General features: G+C 51.6%; 1 protein-coding gene across 7 annotated transcripts in view; it reads left to right on the top strand.

Annotated features, from left to right (window-relative positions):
* The window catches only part of LOC122544064 (uncharacterized), a 53,445-nt gene that overhangs the window by 15,860 nt on the left and 18,275 nt on the right, over positions 1-19,310 (top strand). Inside the window, exons 2-7 of one of the 7 annotated variants that reach the window (XM_087981503.1) lie at positions 2,598-2,674; positions 5,375-5,474; positions 8,979-9,071; positions 10,419-10,532; positions 11,475-11,531; positions 16,177-16,290. In XM_087981503.1, coding sequence (XP_087837629.1) covers positions 10,422-10,532; positions 11,475-11,531; positions 16,177-16,290 — 282 coding nt within the window. In that variant the 5' untranslated portion in view covers positions 2,598-2,674; positions 5,375-5,474; positions 8,979-9,071; positions 10,419-10,421. Of the gene's footprint in view, positions 1-2,597; positions 2,675-5,374; positions 5,515-8,978; positions 9,072-10,418; positions 10,533-11,474; positions 11,532-16,176; positions 16,291-19,310 lie in introns of those variants that run through there. The other 6 variants (XM_087981499.1, XM_087981498.1, XM_087981504.1 and 3 more) reach the window with 6 other exon arrangements.

The raw sequence follows: 19,310 nt of genomic DNA, 5'->3' as shown, positions 1-19,310 counted from the left end.
GGGGGTGGGAATGGGGGGGAGGGGGGTGGGGGTGGGAATGGGGGGGCGGGGAGGGGGTTGGGAACGGGGGGTGGGGGTGGGAACGGGGGGTGGGGGTGGGAATGGGGGGGAGGGGAGCGGGTTGGGAATGGGGGGGTGGGGGTGGGAATGGGGGGAGGGGGTTGGGAACGGGGGGGAGGGGAGGGGGTTGGGAACGGGGGGGAGGGGAGGGGGTTGGGAACGGGGGGGGAGGGGTGGGGAGGGGGTTGGGAACGGGGGGGAGGGGTGGGGGTGGGAATGGGGGTTGGGGATGGGAATGGAGGGGAGGGGGGTGGAGGTGGGAATGGGAGGAGGGGGTGTGGGGGTGGGAATGGGTGGAGGGTTGCGGGTGGAGGGTTTGAATGTGGGGGGAGGGGGGGTGGGAATGTTGGGAGTGGGGGGAGGGTGAGGGGGTGTGGGAATGTGGGGTGAGGGGGTGTGGGAATGTGGGAGGGAGGGTGTGGGAATGTGGGGGGAGGGGGGTGGGAATGTTGGGGGTGGGGGAGGAGGGTTGGGAATGTGGGGGCAAGGGGGGGTGGGAATGTGGGGGCAAGGGGGGGTGGGAATGTGGGGGCAAGGGGGGGTGGGAATGTGGGGGCAAGGGGGAGTGGGAATGTGGGGGGAAGGGGGGGTGGGAATGTGGGGGGAAGGGGGGGTGGGAATGTGGGGGGAAGGGGGGGTGGGAATGTAGGGGGAGGGGGATGGGAATGTAGGGGGAGGGGGATGGGAATGTGGGGGGTGGGGGTGTGAATGGGGGGGTGGGGGTGGGAATGGGTGGAGGGGGTGTGTGGGTGGGAATGGGGGGAGGGGGTGTGAATGGGGGGGAGTGGGTGTGGGGGGGGGAATGGGCGGAGGCTTGTGTGGGTGAGGGGTGTCACGGGATGGGCGAGCGGGTGAGGGGTGTCACGGGTGGGGGGTGTGGAGGGGCGAGCGGGTGAGGGGTGTCACGGGTGGGGGGTGTGGAGGGGCGAGCGGGTGAGGGGTGTCACGGGTGGGGGGTGTGGAGGGGCGAGCGGGTGAGGGGTGTCACGGGTGGGGGGTGTGGAGGGGCGAGCGGGTGAGGGGTGTCACGGGAGGGGGGTGTGGAGGGGCGAGCGGGTGAGGGGTGTCACGGGAGGGGGGTGTGGAGGGGCGAGCGGGTGAGGGGTGTCACGGGTGGGGGGTGTGGAGGGGCGAGCGGGTGAGGGGTGTCACGGGTGGGGGGTGTGGAGGGGCGGGCGGGTGAGGGGTGTCACGGGAGAAGGGGGAAGGGAGAGGCGAGTGGGTGAGCGGTGTCACGGGTGGGGAGGGAATGGGCGAGTGGGTGAGGGGTGTCATGCGGGGATGGGCGAGTGGGTGAGGGGTGTCACGAGAGGGGGAGGGGAGGGCGAGTGGGTGAGGGGTGCCACGGGAGGGGCGAGTGGGGGAGGGGTGTCACGGGAGGGGAGGGGTGTCACGGGAGGGGAGGGGCATGTAGGTGAGGGGTGTCACGGGAGGGGGGAGGTTCGTGTGGGTGAGGGGTATCATGGGAGGGGGGAGGGCCGTGTGGGTGAGGTGTGTTTGAGAGGTAGGGGTGAGGGGCGTTTGGGTGAGGGGTGTTTGAGGGTTAGTAGGGAGGGGTGTGTGGGTGAGGGGTGTTTGAGGGTAGGGGTGTGTGGGTGAGGGGTGTTTGAGGGGTCGAGGTGTGTGTGAGGGGTAGGATGTTGGGGTGGAGTCGTGTGAGGTCGGAGAGGTGTGGTGGGTGGGAGTGAGTTTGGGGTGGGGTGTGAGGTATGGGGATAAGGGTGTGAGGTTGGATGACTGTGTGGATGAGGGCTGTCGTGGGAGGGAGGGAGGAGAGGTGAGTGGGGAGCGGTGTTTGAGGGGTAGGTGGTGAGGGAGTGAGGTGGTGGGGGGGTGGGGTGTGAGGTTGAAGAGCTGTGTGGGTGAACGGTGTCATGGGAGGGGGTTGATGTGTGTGGGGAGCGGTGTTTGAGGGGTAGGGTGGTGAGGGAGTGAGGTGGGGGGGTGGGGTGTGAGGTTGAAGGGCTGTGTGGGTGAACGGTGTCGTGGGAGGGAGGTGGTGTTTGTGTGGAGCGGTGTTTGAGGGGTAGGGGTGTGAGGTGATGGGGGGGGTAGAAGGGTACACAGATGGGGAGGGTTTTAGGTACTGAAGGAGTTTAGGGATGGAGAGATTTGTATGGTTGGAGTAGATTATATTGTTAAGAGATTTGGTCATAAAGTCAGGGATGCTGATTTCAAATTTTTTTATATTGTAGCATTGGATGATAGATTGTGGAGGATCTTGCAGTGACCATTTTGGACTGATGAGAATTTTTTTTTCACTCTGGCTTGTGAATGTTTAATTTGACTTCTTTAATGGGATATGGGTGTCACTGTCCTGGCCAGCATTTTTGACCATTCATGAGTATCCCTTGAAGTGACCATTTCAGAGGGCAGTCAAGGGTCAACTCCCTTTCTGTGGGTCTGGAATGCCATGTAACCCAGGTTGGGTCGATAAGTTTCCTCCCCGAAGGGATTGTATTGAGTTAGGTGGGCTTTGACAAGGGTGTTGATGGAAAACAACACCGACCTTGCTGAGCTTTGCCTTTGTGTTTCAGGAATGGTTTGCAACTGTCAGCTCGTGACTGAGGTCCTGTCTCCTCTCTGATTACCACCTCTGACGTTTTTGTGATCGGTAAGGGCTTTTTACTCGACATCTCCTCCTCCTCCTCCTCCTCCTCCTCCTCCAGATGTATCACCATCCACCAAAACGCTGTTCATGACATTAATGTGGCTGTTATAGAGTCACATACATGGCGTGTATACCTGTGTGGGTCTTTGAACCACGTGTCAGATAACAGGTTTATTTAATTCATTCCCTTTTTGAAAGTTGTTACAATCAGTGTACCCAGACACGATGTGGGCCTATGTGTGCCATTCATCAGCCCCACCCCTGACCTCTGGTTTTGGAAGTTGCTGCCCAGCACAGACCTCAGAACTCCACATGGAAGGATAAAGAAAGAGGAAACGAAGGTATGATTCCTATGGGTACCTTCAAACTAAAAGTTTACCAAAAAAAGTAAAACTGTTGGATAAGATTTCACTTCCATACCTTTTGCACAAACGATCAAACCAGATCCAGTGTAAATATGAAATAATGTGTGATTTGATGCCAATATACAATGTTTTTGTACATTACACATTATGTATAGTAGAGAGAACACAGATCTTACAAGATTTAGTGAACAATCTATGTAGTGCATATATACCACTGAGAGACGCCAGCATCTGTGGGTCAAGAGTATGCCAATTGATTAAATATTCCAGTCGATTAAGAGGTCCACATAATCACCATAAGAACACATTCTAAGTAATGAAAACATAATGCAAGGGTATACACATCACTGTTATACTTTATTCACAACATAAATCATTTAAATAATAGTGTAACTTTGCCTTAACTTACTGACAGAGAGCCTTCTCACTTATACCCTCAGCGGAGATTGCAACAATACAGTAAACTTCTGGTATTTCAGGTATATAATTTTTGCCGAGTTTATCAAGAGTGCTGAATCATGAGGTGCCAGTTATAAAATATGCTGTATCTGTCTGTACTATCCTTTAAGGCAGGTCTCTCCCACTTTCTGATGCAAACAGTGTTCCTCAAATGTCAACCTTCGGCTGTTTACCTTAAATCTGCTCACTTCCTAGTTGCCCCCTTCCTGATTATTAACTCCTAGGTGAGGGGAAAAATGTCTCCTATGCTGCTTATGGCTTTGTATATAAATATGATCAGATAGCCATAGGGAGACCTGGCTGCAGGCTGACTAGGATTGAGTCTTGAACGTTGAGAAATGCATGACATTCAAGAATAGGAAGCCGGGTAAAGTGGAGGTGTTGTGCTGTTAATCAAGGTGACATTTGTTAGATATGATTTTAGTTCATGAGATCAGCATATAGATTCAGTTTAAGTGGAGATCAGGTATAGTAGGAGAAATAAGTCAATAGTGGGAGTAGTCCACAGGGCTCCAACAGTAAGTACAATGAGGTACAAGAAGAAATATTGTTTGCTTTTGATATCGAACAGCAATAGTGATGGGTGACTTTAATCTACACAGAAACTGGCAGTAGTAGCAAGGAAGAGGAATTCATAAAATCCTTTTGAGAGAGATTCTTAGAGCAGCTTGTTCTGGAATCACCGAGGGAGCAGGTTGTACTAAACTTGGTATTGCGTAACGTGATGGGATTAGTTAATACCTCCAGCAGCAACCACAAAAGTGATTCAGTTTTATATCCTGTTTAAAAGGGAGAAGAATGGGTGTAAAACAAACTATAAGCTTAAACATGGTGCAAAAACGTAGATATGAGAGCTGAGCTAGGTGAAATGAACTGAAATACTACTAGGCTTAGGGATACATCAAGTGAGATGCAGGGTAAAGTCTTATTTCAGAATAAATATATTCTTACTTTAAATAAAATACTCGGGGAGGACCATCACTAGTTAGTTAAAGAAACCCTTAAACTTTAGGGAAAATCATATAAACTTGCAAGGGTAAGTGACAGGTCACATAATTGGTCAGAATATAAAAAATGGCAGAATGAAAGAAAGGTTAATCAGGAGGATAAAATTAGAATATAAGAGGAAGCTAGCAAGAAATGTGAAAATGGATGATAAGCGTTTTGACAGGTATTTAAAAAGATAAAGAATAAAGTACATTGAGTGTTTATGCTTTGGAGAGTGAGAGTGGGTGTTAATAGACAATTATGTGGTGGATTAGATGAACAAAGGTTGTAGTTATAACAATATGTCAGGAGGTGAAAGGGAGAGATAAACTTTGTGAAGTTGCAATCACACAGATAGCAGACTGAGGGAGTTGCAGCCTACAAATTCATGGGTCCGGTTGGGTCCTAATTTGTGGATCCTAGAGTCTTAAAACAGGTTGCTAATGAGGTATTCAATCTGTTGGTGTTGATTTTCCAAAATTTCCATTGTTTTTATTCTGGAAAGGTTCTGTAGATTGAAAAATGACAAGCATAACCCATCTTTTGGGAAGAGAGGGTGGGTGGGATGCAGAAAACATGAAAGCAAAGTCCAGTTATTTTTTGTTGCACCTGAAACAGATTTTAAAGTTGATCAGTCATGGAATTATAGTTGCACACACAAAAATTAAATGTCTAGGACAATGGAATAGTCTCCAAATATTGGGGTGTTAATGTAAGACCAAGATGAAGAGGTGTTTCTTCTCCCTGAGAGTTGAGTGTCTTTGGCAGACAGCTGTGGGGATCATTTTCTAGGCATGCTCAAAATTGGTTAAGGGTCTTGCTTCAGTTGTAAAGATTGCGGGCTCCTGCTTGTATAAACAGCTGAGCAAATACCTCTTTCTCTCTGTTGCAGCAGAATGGCAACCACGGATAAAACACCCGGATGCTGCACGTTTCTGAAAGGCTGCGCCGCAGACGGTGGATGTCTCCAGGGACACGTGAAGTTTTTAGGTGTAAGGGCCTGCGCCACTTGGGCTGTCCATGAAGGCTATGGTACAGATGCCATGGTACAGACAGTGTTTGAGGGTTGAGGAGGTGGTGGTGCTATGTTACCAAGGAATTGCCACACTGTCGGAGGGTCAGCGCTGAGGGAGCGCCGCACTGTCGGGGGGTCACCGCTGAGGGAACGCCGCGCTGTCGGAGGGTCAGCGCTGAGGGAACGCCGCGCTGTCGGAGGGTCACCGCTGAGGGAGCGCCGCACTGTCGGGGGGTCACCGCTGAGGGAACGCCGCGCTGTCGGACGGTCAGCGCTGAGGGAGCGCCGCGCTGTCGGACGGTCAGCGCTGAGGGAGCGCCGCGCTGTCGGACGGTCAGCGCTGAGGGAGCGCCGCGCTGTCGGACGGTCAGCGCTGAGGGAGCGCCGCGCTGTCGGACGGTCAGCGCTGAGGGAGCGCCGCGCTGTCGGACGGTCAGCGCTGAGGGAGCGCCGCGCTGTCGGACGGTCAGCGCTGAGGGAGGGCCGCACTGTCGGAGGGTCAGCGCTGAGGGAAGGCCGCACTGTCGGAGGATCAGCGCTGAGGGAGGGCCGCACTGTCGGAGGGTCAGCGCTGAGGGAGGGCCGCACTGTCGGAGGGTCAGCGCTGAGGGAGGGCCGCACTGTCGGAGGGTCAGCGCTGAGGGAGGGCCGCACTGTCGGACGGTCAGCGCTGAGGGAGGGCCGCACTGTCGGAGGATCAGCGCTGAGGGAAGGCCGCACTGTCGGAGGATCAGCGCTGAGGGAGGGCCGCACTGGCGGACGATCAGCGCTGAGGGAGCGCCGCGCTGTCCGAGGGTCAGCGCTGAGGGAGGGCCGCACTGTCGGAGGGTCAGCGCTGAGGGAGGGCCGCACTGTCGGAGGGTCAGCGCTGAGGGAGGGCCGCACTGTCGGAGGGTCAGCGCTGAGGGAGGGCCGCACTGTCGGAGGGTCAGCGCTGAGGGAGGGCCGCACTGTCGGAGGGTCAGCGCTGAGGGAAGGCCGCGCTGTCGGAGGGTCAGCGCTGAGGGAGGGCCGCGCTGTCGGAGGATCAGCGCTGAGGGAGGGCCGCGCTGTCCGAGGGTCAGCGCTGAGGGAGGGCCGCACTGTCGGAGGGTCAGCGCTGAGGGAGGGCCGCACTGTCGGAGGGTCAGCGCTGAGGGCGGGCCGCACTGTCGGAGGGTCAGCGCTGAGGGCGGGCCGCACTGTCGGAGGGTCAGCGCTGAGGGCGGGCCGCACTGTCGGAGGGTCAGCGCTGAGGGCGGGCCGCACTGTCGGAGGGTCAGCGCTGAGGGAGGGCCGCACTGTCGGAGGGTCAGCGCTGAGGGCGGGCCGCACTGTCGGAGGGTCAGCGCTGAGCGAGCGCCGCACTGTCGGAGGGTCAGCGCTGAGGGAGCGCCGCACTGTCGGAGGGTCAGCGCTGAGGGAGCGCCGCGCTGTCGGAGGGTCAGCGCTGAGGGAACGCCGCGCTGTCGGAGGGTCAGCGCTGAGGGAAGGCCGCGCTGTCGGAGGGTCAGCGCTGAGGGAAGGCCGCACTGTCGGAGGGTCAGCGCTGAGGGAGCGCCGCACTGTCGGAGGGTCAGCGCTGAGGGAGCGCCGCACTGTCGGAGGGTCAGCGCTGAGGGAGGGCCGCACTGTCGGAGGGTCAGCGCTGAGGGAGGGCCGCACTGTCGGAGGGTCAGCGCTGAGGGAGGGCCGCACTGTCGGAGGGTCAGCGCTGAGGGAGGGCCGCACTGTCGGAGGGTCAGCGCTGAGGGAGGGCCGCACTGTCGGAGGGTCAGCGCTGAGGGAGGGCCGCACTGTCGGAGGGTCAGCGCTGAGGGAGGGCCGCACTGTCGGAGGGTCAGCGCTGAGGGAGGGCCGCACTGTCGGAGGGTCAGCGCTGAGGGAGGGCCGCACTGTCGGAGGGTCAGTGCTGAGGGAGTACTGCGCTGTTTTAGGCTGGCACTGTGGGAGAGTCAGTACTGAGGGTGGGCTATGCTGCTGGCATGTTAATGTTCATCTGTAATCCAATGTTACATCAGGCAAATCTGGAAGCTTGCAGCTATCTTCCTGAAAGCAGGTCAGTGTTTTAGTCCTGCACCCTTTCGTAGATAGGATCACAGATTGACTTTGAGATGGTCTGAAGGAGAAAGTGTGGGTGAAGTGTTGTACAAATCCCACTTCGACTCATCAGCAGACTTGCAGGACTATCTGTGACCTAACTGCTCTTCTTGACACACATGGTCTGCTTTTGCTGATACCCACAAATTCCCTTACAGTATAGAAGGCAGTCATTCAGCATATTGTTCTTGTAGCATCCTTTTGAAACTGTACTATGAATTGTCCCATACTTTTCCTATACTTTGCCAACATGATCTCTGCAAATTGTTTTTTCCCTTCAAGTATTTATCTAACTCCTCCACTGAAAGTCGCGATTGCCTCTGTTCTGTTTCCCTTTTGTCAACACCCTCCAGATGCAAACATTCTCTGCATGTGTCAACTATTCTAAATTAACATAATGCTGGAGCAACTCACAAGGTCCCTCAGTGTCTGTAGAGAGAGAAGCAGAATTAACATTTCAGGTCACGTATGACTGCTCTTCAGAAGTGAAGAGAGTGGAAAAGTGATGGACTTCTTACTGTAAACAGAAGCTTTACATATACCTTTTTATCTGTTCCTTCATCGCTCCCCAAAGCTCCAAATACTGCCCAATGAAACAGTGATTTCACAGTGCCGTCTCCTCAATAAAGTTAAAAATCACAAAACACCACATTGTAGTCCAACAGGTTTATTTGGAAGCACTAGCTTTCGGATTGCTGTTCCTTGGAATCACACTTACCCGATGAAGGAGCAGCGTGCTGAAAGCTAGTGCTTCCAAACTAACCTATTGGACTATAACCTGGCATTGTGTGATTTTTAGCTTTGTCCACCTCAGTCCACCACTGGCACCTCCACATCATCCTCTATAAAGGGCAGAGCAAACTCTAGACTGGGTGACAGTTTGTGGAACACCTCCTCTTTGTCCATAAGCACAATTTTGACCCTCCAGTCACTTATACAATGTTTCGGTAAACATGCTCACAGTTCTGTCGTAGGCTGCTGCAATGTTCCAGTGAAAATAATGCAGCTGCAGCAGCAGCACCTCCTTTGCCATGTCACCACCTGGATTCAGCGTTCAGTTCAACAACTTCAGGCCATCAACTCTGAATGTGTTTTGTTTCCTGCCTTACCACCACCAAGCAGTGTGTCTGATTTTCTTGGTTTTGGTTTCAGCCATTTCTGCCATTAACATTTACCATTAAAGTCCAACTCTTGACCCATCTCTCTTCTCTACAACCATTACTGCATCCTTTTCCATGACATCTGTAATCTCTGATCTCACTCATGCTTTAACTGTTCCTTGTGTCCTATTTGCTGATCCTCACCTTTCTTTACAATGTAAAACCCACCACTTTTCTGCCTCAGCTCTGAAGCATAATCAGATCAGATTCAAAACACACCGTCTATTTCTCTCTCTTCACAGATGCTGCCAGACCTGCTGAGTTTCCTCAACATAGTGTCATAGAGATGTACAGCATGGAAACACCCTTCAGTCCAACTCGTCCATGCTGACCAGGTATCCCAACCTAATCTAGTCCCATTTGCCAGCACTTAGCCCATATCCCTCTAAACCCTTCCTATTCATATACCCATCCAGATGCCTTTAAATGTAGTAATTGTACCAGCCTCCACCACTTCCTCTGGCAGATCATTTCATACATGCACCACCCTTTGCGTGAAAACGTTGCCCCTTAGGTACCTTTTATATCCTCTAGTTCTGGACTCCCCCACCCCAGGGAAAAGACTTTGTCTATTTATCCTATCCATGCCCCTCATGATTTTATAAACCTCTATAAGGTCACCCCTCAGCTTCCGATACTCCAGGGAAAACAGCCCCAGCCTGTTCAGCCTCTCCCTATAGCTTGAATTCTCCAACCCTGTCAACATCCTTGTAAATCTTTTCTGAATCCTTTCAAATTTCACAACATCCTTCCAATAGGAAGGAGACCAGAATTGCACAGAATAATCCAACAGTGGCCTAACCAATGTCCTGTACAGCCGCAACATGACCTCCCAACTCCTGTACTCAATACTCTGACCAATAAAGGAAAGCAAACCAAACGTTGCCTTCACTATCCTATCTACCTGCGACCCCACTTTCAAGGAGCTATGAACCTGCACTCCAAGGCCATGTTCTGTTTTTATGTTGGATTTGCAGTGCTTGTTGTTTTAGTGATTATTTTGAATCTTGTTTAGAAGAATCCTATTTCTGGAGATTTTCCTTCAGTACAGAAGAATACCAAATTCTAACGGTCACAACAATTTTTCGTCCAGGACAGAAGGAATGCTGATTGGTTAGTGAGTGGATGATAACAAAGGGGAATTGTAGACTTAGCCAGTTCCCAAGTAACAGACCTATACTTTTGTTTGCAGAAAATGGGCCCTGCATATTAATATATGTCACTCTCACAAGTGTAAATGAGCCACATTACAAACCCACGTGAATGCATTAACAACCAATTTAAGGCAGCTACTAATGCTGTCAAGATTCCTAAGTGCCATCCCATTGTGGGATCCCATCTAACAGCTGCCCTCTGGCTTTCTCCATGGAGGTGCCTTGACTGGTCAGACGTTGACGTGCCTATAAACAAATCTCTTTCTCCTTCAGTCGAAATGCTTGTGAGCATATATGTAATCATACATTCCTCTGTTTGTCCTGTTGTGTGCACAACAAAAGCTCCTCGACATGTCTCTCTTTCAGTAAGATTCAACCAACCAAGCACCTGCTTATTTGGAACGTGTTGTGCTTTGCTCACTGATTCATCAACCACCTTGGCTGTCCTCAAACTAGTTTGAATGATGTGGGTTCGAGACTGATTTCCTGCAGCCACTGATTTCAGTGTCAATTTTCTTCTCCTTGCAGGTGATGCAGGTCCTTCTGGGCGTGGTCCAGGTACTGGGAGGAATTGTCCTGGCTATCACGGTGCCCTACTCGCCTGCCGTCAAGATTGCCACCCCTTGGTGGTCAGGAGTTATGGTTTGTTCTTTCTACATGCTCGCGGTCTGGTACGATGTTCATTGGCAGTGCTTGGGGAACAGCAGAAGCTAGTCACTTTTCACCAACTGCTGGCAGCAGTAGCTTAGTGAGACAGATGCTGAACTCTGCTGGGACACCGACTCTGTAACCCAGGCTAACAGGATTCCTGGTTCTAGTACTAAGGGAATGCTGCATTAAAAGGTCAGTGCTAGAAGAGTGCAGTGTTATCTGAGGGTCTGTGCCAAATAAGACCTGCACTGTTAGAGGGTCAGTACTGTGGGAGTACTGCACCGTCAGAAGCAATACTGGAGGAGTACTGCTCTGAGGGTCAGGACTGTGAGTTTTGCATTGCCAGAGGGTCATTACTGGGACAGACCTGCACTGTTGCAGGGTTAGAACTGAGGGTGGTATGCAGTTAGGTGTTCAATAGTGAGTTGTGCAGTGTCAGAGGAGCAGTCCTGCATGGTGTACATAGGACTGGAGAAGGCTTCAGAGATAGGGAAGGATAGAGGGGCTGGAGGGAGTAGCGTTTACCGAAATTTTGCTCGGGGTTGGTGGAAGTTACAGAGGTAGAGAGGAGTGTAGAAGCTGTTGGCGATTACACAGGAAGTGTTGTGAGATCTGGAGAAGGTTAGAGATAAGGAGGATTGTCAAGACTGCAACCGGTTATAGAGATACGGTGGGTTGCATGGACTGGAGGAGTTTGAGAAGCGTATTGGTGAGTGATGGTGCCTGTGCAGATATTTGATCAAGTGGCTGACAGTTTGAACAATCTGGTGTTTCTTAGACAATATGGCACTGTAAGTTAGCAAGCTCAGCTTTTGTTTCCCAACATCATTGCTTCTCAAACTGCTCCCAAGTCACTTTGTCTCATTCCACAACTTGTTACCTGCCAAGTAATCATGTGTCTCCCGTGTCCTTTCCATCCCCAATTTTTTGCAGTCTATCATTTCCGGAGTAGTATGTATTCGCTGTGCTGGAGCACCCACTGAGGAGTTTGTAAGTATTGATGGAGTTTTTATATGCTTGGCTGTTTCTCTGGATATGATTGTACAGGCCCAGGCTCTCTACTCTAGGAGGAGAGAGGATGAAGTGGGTGGCTTGATGCAAGTATTTGAAGATAATGAAGGGTTTTTGACAGGGTGGCCTGTGCAAGAGGCAGCACCTTGAAGCAATGGAGACTCCTTGCAGAGGGACAGTGGCCTCAAGACTAGGGCGGGGTCTCAAGCCAGAATACGGCCCTGGAAATAGGTGTTATTGTTTGCTCCTGGAGTGGACTGGGAAAGCAGTTTAACAGAAAAGTACATTGATAAACAATGGCAGACTTACAAAAAAAAGTTCATGGCTCTCAACAAAAATAAGGAGGAAGAATTTTAGGAACCAACCATGGTTAACCAAGGAAATTAAGGATAGGGTCAAATTGGAAGAAAGAGAAACAAAACTATAATGTGGAAAGATTAATGGTCAACTCAAGGAATTGGCAAGTTTTAAAACCGACAAAAAGATGACCATAAATGTAATAAAGGAAAAAAAAGCTTTGAGAGTAAACTAGCAACTAATATAAAAATTGATAGTAAGAGCTTGTTAAGTATGTAAAAATGAAGAGAGTCCAAAGTGAACATAGACCCTTTCGAGAATGGGACTTGGGAAATAACGGGGATCCAGGAAGTGGCAGAATTGTTAAATAAATACCTTGACTGATAGAAGACATAGTTGGGATAAAGGACACATTTTGAGGCTGGTAACCTGCAAGGAGTGCCACAGCGATGAGTGCTAGTTCCGCAATTATTTAAAATACATTAATGACTTGGATGACAAAAGTGAATGTACTAAAGCCAAGTTTACAGGTGACATAAAAATAGGTGGGAAGGAAACTTGTGAAGATAGTCTACAGAGGGATATGGACAAGCTAACCGAGAGAGCAGAAACTCGGCAGATGGAAAGTAATGAGGGAAATTATTATTCCTGCCAAAATGCATAAACGCACAGAGGAGCTGAATATTATTCAAATTAGGAAAGGTTGCAGAAAACTGCCTGATAGAGATTTGGATGTCCTTAAGACATAAGAAATAGGAACAGGAAATAGTGGAAATAATAGTAGAAACAAAAGGAAATAATAGGCCAATTCAACAGAATCATGACCAATCTGACCTTCCTCACACCCTCTTTCCTGCCTTTTCCCTGAACGCCTACCGATCAAGAATTAATTTATCTCAGACTTAAATAATCGCAAGGAACCTACCCCAGCAGCTGTCTTTGGCAAGGAGTTCCAAACATACTCAATCCTCTGAGAGAAGAAATTCCTCCTCAGCTCCGTCTTGAATTGGCACCCCTTTAATCTGAGACAATGCCCTCTGGTCCTAAACTCTCCCATGAGGGGAAACATCCTCTCAGCATTTACCCTGTCAAGCTCCTTAAGAATCCTATCTATTTCAATGAGATCATCTCTCATTCTTTGAAACACCAGTGAGTAGAGTCCTAACCTGTTTAATCTTTGCCAATAAGACAATCCCTCCATACTGAGGATTATCCTCATGAGCCTTCTGTGAACTGCCTACAATGAAATAATATCTTTCCTTAAATAAAGGGGCCAAAATTGCTATCAGTACTCCAAGTGTGGTTTCACTAACAGCTTGCACAGTTGCAGTAAGGCTTCTCTACTCTTGTACTCCAACCCCCTGAAATAAGGGCCACATTCCATTAGTCTTCTTGATTACCTGCTGCTCTGTTTGCTGGATTTCGGTGTGTTGTTGACAAGTACACTCGATTCCCTTTGTGTTGCAGCTTTCTGCAGTTTGTCTACATTTAAATAATACGTGTCTATTTGTTTTCCCTTCCAAAATCAACAATTTCACATTTCCATGCATTATACTCTATTTCCCAACTCTTTGGCCACTTACTTAGCCTAACAATATCTCTCTGTAAACTATTTGTAGCCTCTCGCAACCTACCTTTCCACCTATTTTAGTGTCATCTGCACATTAGGCAACAATACATTCACTTCCTTCCTACAGTTCATTAATATATATTGTAAACGGTTGTGTTCTCAGCAACGATCTCTGTGGGACCCCCACTGGTCAAGATTGGCAACACGAGAAAGAACCCCTTATCCCCACTCGCTTTTTCCTGTCCCTAAACCAATTCTCTGTCTACACCAATGTACTGCCTCCACACTGTGGTCTTTTATGACCTAACCTTTTGTCAGGTACCTTTCAAACACCTTCTGGAATTCAAAATATAACACGTTACTGGTTCCACTCAGATTGAGATGACTTAATTAAATTAAACACAATTTCAGCTTCATTAGATTATGATTTTCCTTAATTGATTCTCATACATTCTATAACATTAAATGTTAATCTGTCTATAGTTACTTGCTTTTTGCCTCTCTCCCTTTTTGAGTAGGGGTTTCACATTGACAGTTCTTCAAACCTCTGGTATTCCTCTAGAATCCAGTGGTTAACAAAGTTAGATAATGTGAAATCCAGGGGAAGCCAGCTGATTGGATACAACATTGGCTCGATGTTCGGAGACAGAGAGTGGTGGTGAAGGGTTGTTTTTCAGACTGGAGGCTTGTGCTGCAATGTTTACTGCTCAGTCCACTACATTTTCTCTTTTATATATAAGTTTGATATGATTTGGATGTGAATATAGGAGATGTGATTAGTATGCTTGCAGATGACACCAAAATTTGTGGTGTAGTGGACAGCGAAGAAGGTTATCTCAGAATACAGTGAGCCAATGGGCTGAGGAGTGACGGATGGAGTTTAATTCAGATATATGTCGGGTGTTACACTCTGGTAAGGCAAGGTAGGGCAAAATTTATACAGTTAATGGTAAGACCCTGGGGAGTGTTGCTGAACAGAGGGATCCAGGGGGTGCAGGTTCATACTTCCTTGAAGGTGGAGTCTCAGGGTGGTGAAGATGTTTGGCACACTTGCCTTCATTGGTCAGCGTATTGACTATAGGAGTTGGGGTGTCATATTGTGGGTGTACAGGACATTGGTTAGGCCACTTTTAGTTTGTGTTCAATTCCGGTCTCCCTGCTATAGGAAAGATGTTGTGAAACTTGAGAGGATTTAGAAAAGATCTACAAGAATGTTGCCAGGACTGGAGGGTTTGAGCTACAGGGAGAGGCTGAATAGGCTGGAGCCTTTTCCTTTAGTGTGTCGGAGGCTGAGGAGTGGCATCATAGAGGATTATAAAATCATGAGGGACATGAATAGGGTAAGCAGACAAGGTCTCTTCCCCAGCATAGCACATTCCAAAACCAGAGGATACAGGTTTAAGGTGAGAGGGGAAAGATTTAAAAGGGACGCAAGAAGGAACTGTTACATGCAGAGGGTGGTGCATGTATGAAATGAGCTGCCAGGCTGGTACAATTATAACATTTAAAAGGCATCTGGATTGGTAGATGAATAGGAAAGGTTTCGAGGGCTATGGGTCAAATGCTGGCAATTGGGATGAGATCAGTTTTGGATACCTGGTCAGCATGGACGAGTTGGACCAAAGGGTCTGTTTCTGTGCTGTATGACTCTAAAAGAGGGCAAGGCAGTTAAATCCAGGTCTTTTTAAAAAAACATTTGGAAGGGCTATCACACAACCAAATGGCCTTTCCCACTATTAAATTACTTGTGATATTTTACATCAATTAATCACCACTATTAAACCATCTATGTTTCCAACTGTTCAAATTACATGCAGAGTCCATTAAAGGCAGTGCAGTAACACCAAAGATATAGTGTTTGATAAACCACCATCAAGTCAACCATGCCACTGGTCAAAATAGAGTTGCAACCCCCCACCCCCCCCTCACCCCCCCCCCCCCCCCCCCCCCTCAAAAAAACACACACACACTAACAATAACAAAGGGGAAGAGTAGGAAGTTTAGTCCTTGCAGTGTCCACTTTTCTCTCAAAGCTTCGAGGGTGATGGTGGATACAACATATTCCCTTCTCTAAGGAAATCTGGACACTCTCATGGCCATGGAAGAAAGGCAGGAAGCTGAACCCAGCTCTTTTTTTTTTGCTGACCTATTCAGATATGCTCTGACACAACTCTGAAGCAGATGGAAAAATAGACATTGCTGGAAAACGTTTGCAGAGTTGATGTTTCAGGTCAAGTGACCTTCCTTAGAGGAAGGTCACTCGAACCGAAATATTAACTCTTATTTCTCTTCACAGATGCTGCTAGACTTGCTGAGCTTTTCCAGCAATTTCTATTTTTGTCTCTGACATACAGCATTCGCAGTTCTTTCAGATCTTGTTCTGAAGCAGATGGGACTTGAACCTGACACAATATTCACTTTGTAGCTGTGTTTGACACGGGGTGTTGGGGCTGGGAGCTTCGTGGTGCAGCAGTACTACTTTATTTCTGAGCCACAAACCCAAGATTCAGGTCCCACCTCAGGTCCGTCTTTTTTTCTAGAGGTGTGTCATACGACATTTGAACAGGTTGATTAGAAAATGTTCTTTGTTCCTGTGTGACAATTAGAGACTGGCATTTTGAACAGGGACAGGCTGGGCCATGCATGCTTGGTTTGGACCTCCAGTCAGGGACAGGTCCCAATGTCAAAGTTAAATTGAGTTGTTGGTTGCTACTTTGACCCTGCTGCCTGCTTTTATCTGATGGCTTGCCTTTGCAGAAAAAGACCACACTCGTGATTAATGCCTTGCAAGTCACGTCCACATTGATCGCCATCTGCATGTATGGCATGTCGACAAGTCTCTCCTTGATGCTTGTCACTGACTTCCTTCCAGTAAGTGATGATCGTGATCGTGTTGGGGCGACGGTGACTTTCATTTCAGGCATGTCCTAACTGCCTGAGGGATTGATTCACATATTGATTATAGTCATGCTGTCAGTACAGCCCCTGCTGTAAGAATGCAGCATTCCTTCATACTCATTCTCCAATGGTTCAGTGCTTCCTCTGACAGTGTGATGCTCCCTCAGCACTGATGCTCCGACAGTGCGGCGCTCCCTCAGCACTGACGCTCCGACAGTGCGGCGCTCCCTCAGCACTGACGCTCCGACAGTGCGGCGCTCCCTCAGCACTGACGCTCCGACAGTGCGGCGCTCCCTCAGCACTGACGCTCCGACAGTGCGGCGCTCCCTCAGCACTGACGCTCCGACAGTGCGGCGCTCCCTCAGCACTGACGCTCCGACAGTGCGGCGCTCCCTCAGCACTGACGCTCCGACAGTGCGGCGCTCCCTCAGCACTGACGCTCCGACAGTGCGGCGTTCCCTCAGCACTGACGCTCCGACAGTGCGGCGCTCCCTCAGCACTGACCCTCCGACAGTGCGGCGCTCCCTCAGCACTGACCCTCCGACCGTGCGGCGCTCCCTCAGCACCGACCCTCCGACAGTGCGGCGCTCCCTCAGCACCGACCCTCCGACAGTGCGGCGCTCCCTCAGCACCGACCCTCCGACAGTGCGGCGCTCCCTCAGCACCGACCCTCCGACAGTGCGGCGCTCCCTCAGCACCGACCCTCCGACAGTGCGGCGCTCCCTCAGCACCGACCCTCCGACAGTGCGGCGCTCCCTCAGCACCGACCCTCCGACAGTGCGGCGCTCCCTCAGCACCGACCCTCCGACAGTGCGGCGCTCCCTCAGCACCGACCCTCCGACAGTGCGGCGCTCCCTCAGCACCGACCCTCCGACAGTGCGGCGCTCCCTCAGCACCGACCCTCCGACAGTGCGGCGCTCCCTCAGCACCGACCCTCCGACAGTGCGGCGCTCCCTCAGCACCGACCCTCCGACAGTGCGGCGCTCCCTCAGCACCGACCCTCCGACAGTGCGGCGCTCCCTCAGCACCGACCCTCCGACAGTGCGGCGCTCCCTCAGCACCGACCCTCCGACAGTGCGGCGCTCCCTCAGCACCGACCCTCCGACAGGGCGGCGCTCCCTCAGCACCGACCCTCCGACAGGGCGGCGCTCCCTCAGCACCGACCCTCCGACAGTGCGGCGCTCCCTCAGCACCGACCCTCCGACAGTGCGGCGCTCCCTCAGCACCGACCCTCCGACAGTGCGGCGCTCCCTCAGCACCGACCCTCCGACAGTGCGGCGCTCCCTCAGCACCGACCCTCCGACAGTGCGGCGCTCCCTCAGCACCGACCCTCCGACAGTGCGGCGCTCCCTCAGCACCGACCCTCCGACAGTGCGGCGCTCCCTCAGCACCGACCCTCCGACAGTGCGGCGCTCCCTCAGCACCGACCCTCCGACAGTGCGGCGCTCCCTCAGCACCGACCCTCCGACAGTGCGGCGCTCCCTCAGCACCGACCCTCCGACAGTGCGGCGCTCCCTCAGCACCGACCCTCCGACAGTGCGGCGCTCCCTCAGCACCGACCCTCCGACAGTGCGGCGCTCCCTCAGCACCGACCCTCCGACAGTGCGGCGCTCCCTCAGCACCGACCCTCCGACAGTGCGGCGCTCCCTCAGCACCGACCCTCCGACAGTGCGGCGCTCCCTCAGCACCGACCCTCCGACAGTGCGGCGCTCCCTCAGCACCGACCCTCCGACAGTGCGGCGCTCCCTCAGCACCGACCCTCCGACAGTGCGGCGCTCCCTCAGCACCGACCCTCCGACAGTGCGGCGCTCCCTCAGCACCGACCCTCCGACAGTGCGGCGCTCCCTCAGCACCGACCCTCCGACAGTGCGGCGCTCCCTCAGCACCGACCCTCCGACAGTGCGGCGCTCCCTCAGCACCGACCCTCCGACAGTGCGGCGCTCCCTCAGCACCGACCCTCCGACAGTGCGGCGCTCCCTCAGCACCGACCCTCCGACAGTGCGGCGCTCCCTCAGCACCGACCCTCCGACAGTGCGGCGCTCCCTCAGCACCGACCCTCCGACAGTGCGGCGCTCCCTCAGCACCGACCCTCCGACAGTGCGGCGCTCCCTCAGCACCGACCCTCCGACAGTGCGGCGCTCCCTCAGCACCGACCCTCCGACAGTGCGGCGCTCCCTCAGCACCGACCCTCCGACAGTGCGGCGCTCCCTCAGCACCGACCCTCCGACAGTGCGGCCCTCCCTCAGCACCGACCCTCCGACAGTGCGGCCCTCCCTCAGCACCGACCCTCCGACAGGGCGGCCCTCCCTCAGCACCGACCCTCCGACAGTGCGGCCCTCCCTCAGCACCGACCCTCCGACAGTGCGGCCCTCCCTCAGCACCGACCCTCCGACAGTGCGGCCCTCCCTCAGCACCGACCCTCCGACAGTGCGGCCCTCCCTCAGCACCGACGCTCCGACAGTGTGACACTCCCTTAGTACTGACCCTCTGTTACGACACAGAGTAAATCGCCTCTGCTAATTTAAACCAGCAACACAGAAATTATTTAACCCATCCTGTAATCAGTTACAATTCGAGAGGCCAAGAACTGTGTCACAGGTCACTAATTAAATTAAAACTTAACAACTTGTTTTTTAAAAGTTTAACAGAGAATAACTAATAATTATTTACAACTCCTTTCTCTAACCTATCTTTTACTTTCCCTTCTATAATACTGGTCCGATAAAACTCCGATTAATATTTACCAAAAAATTCAAATTTCAAAACCAGCCAGCTATCAGATCTTCTCTTTGTATCTTCTTCATTGTCTTCTTAGCGTTTCTGTTTCACAGGTCATTGATAGATAAAGGTACCTTTAAGAGAGCTATTTTGCAGGCATATGTTGGTGGCTTGGCAGTTCTCCTCCAACTGTTCAATTTGTTTAATATTTATACCCCAAAGCATTGGATTGTTTCATTGGTTTTAATATTGTCAGAATACCAAATTCAAACTTG

This window comes from Chiloscyllium plagiosum, unplaced genomic scaffold (genome assembly GCF_037043375.1).
Source record: "Chiloscyllium plagiosum isolate Xiang-an unplaced genomic scaffold, Cpla_swu_hap1 HiC_scaffold_40, whole genome shotgun sequence".
NCBI classification, from domain to species: Eukaryota; Metazoa; Chordata; class Chondrichthyes; order Orectolobiformes; family Hemiscylliidae; genus Chiloscyllium; species Chiloscyllium plagiosum.
The sequence above is the reverse complement of the archived record's forward strand: the minus strand, read 5'-3'. Positions and strand labels throughout refer to the sequence as shown.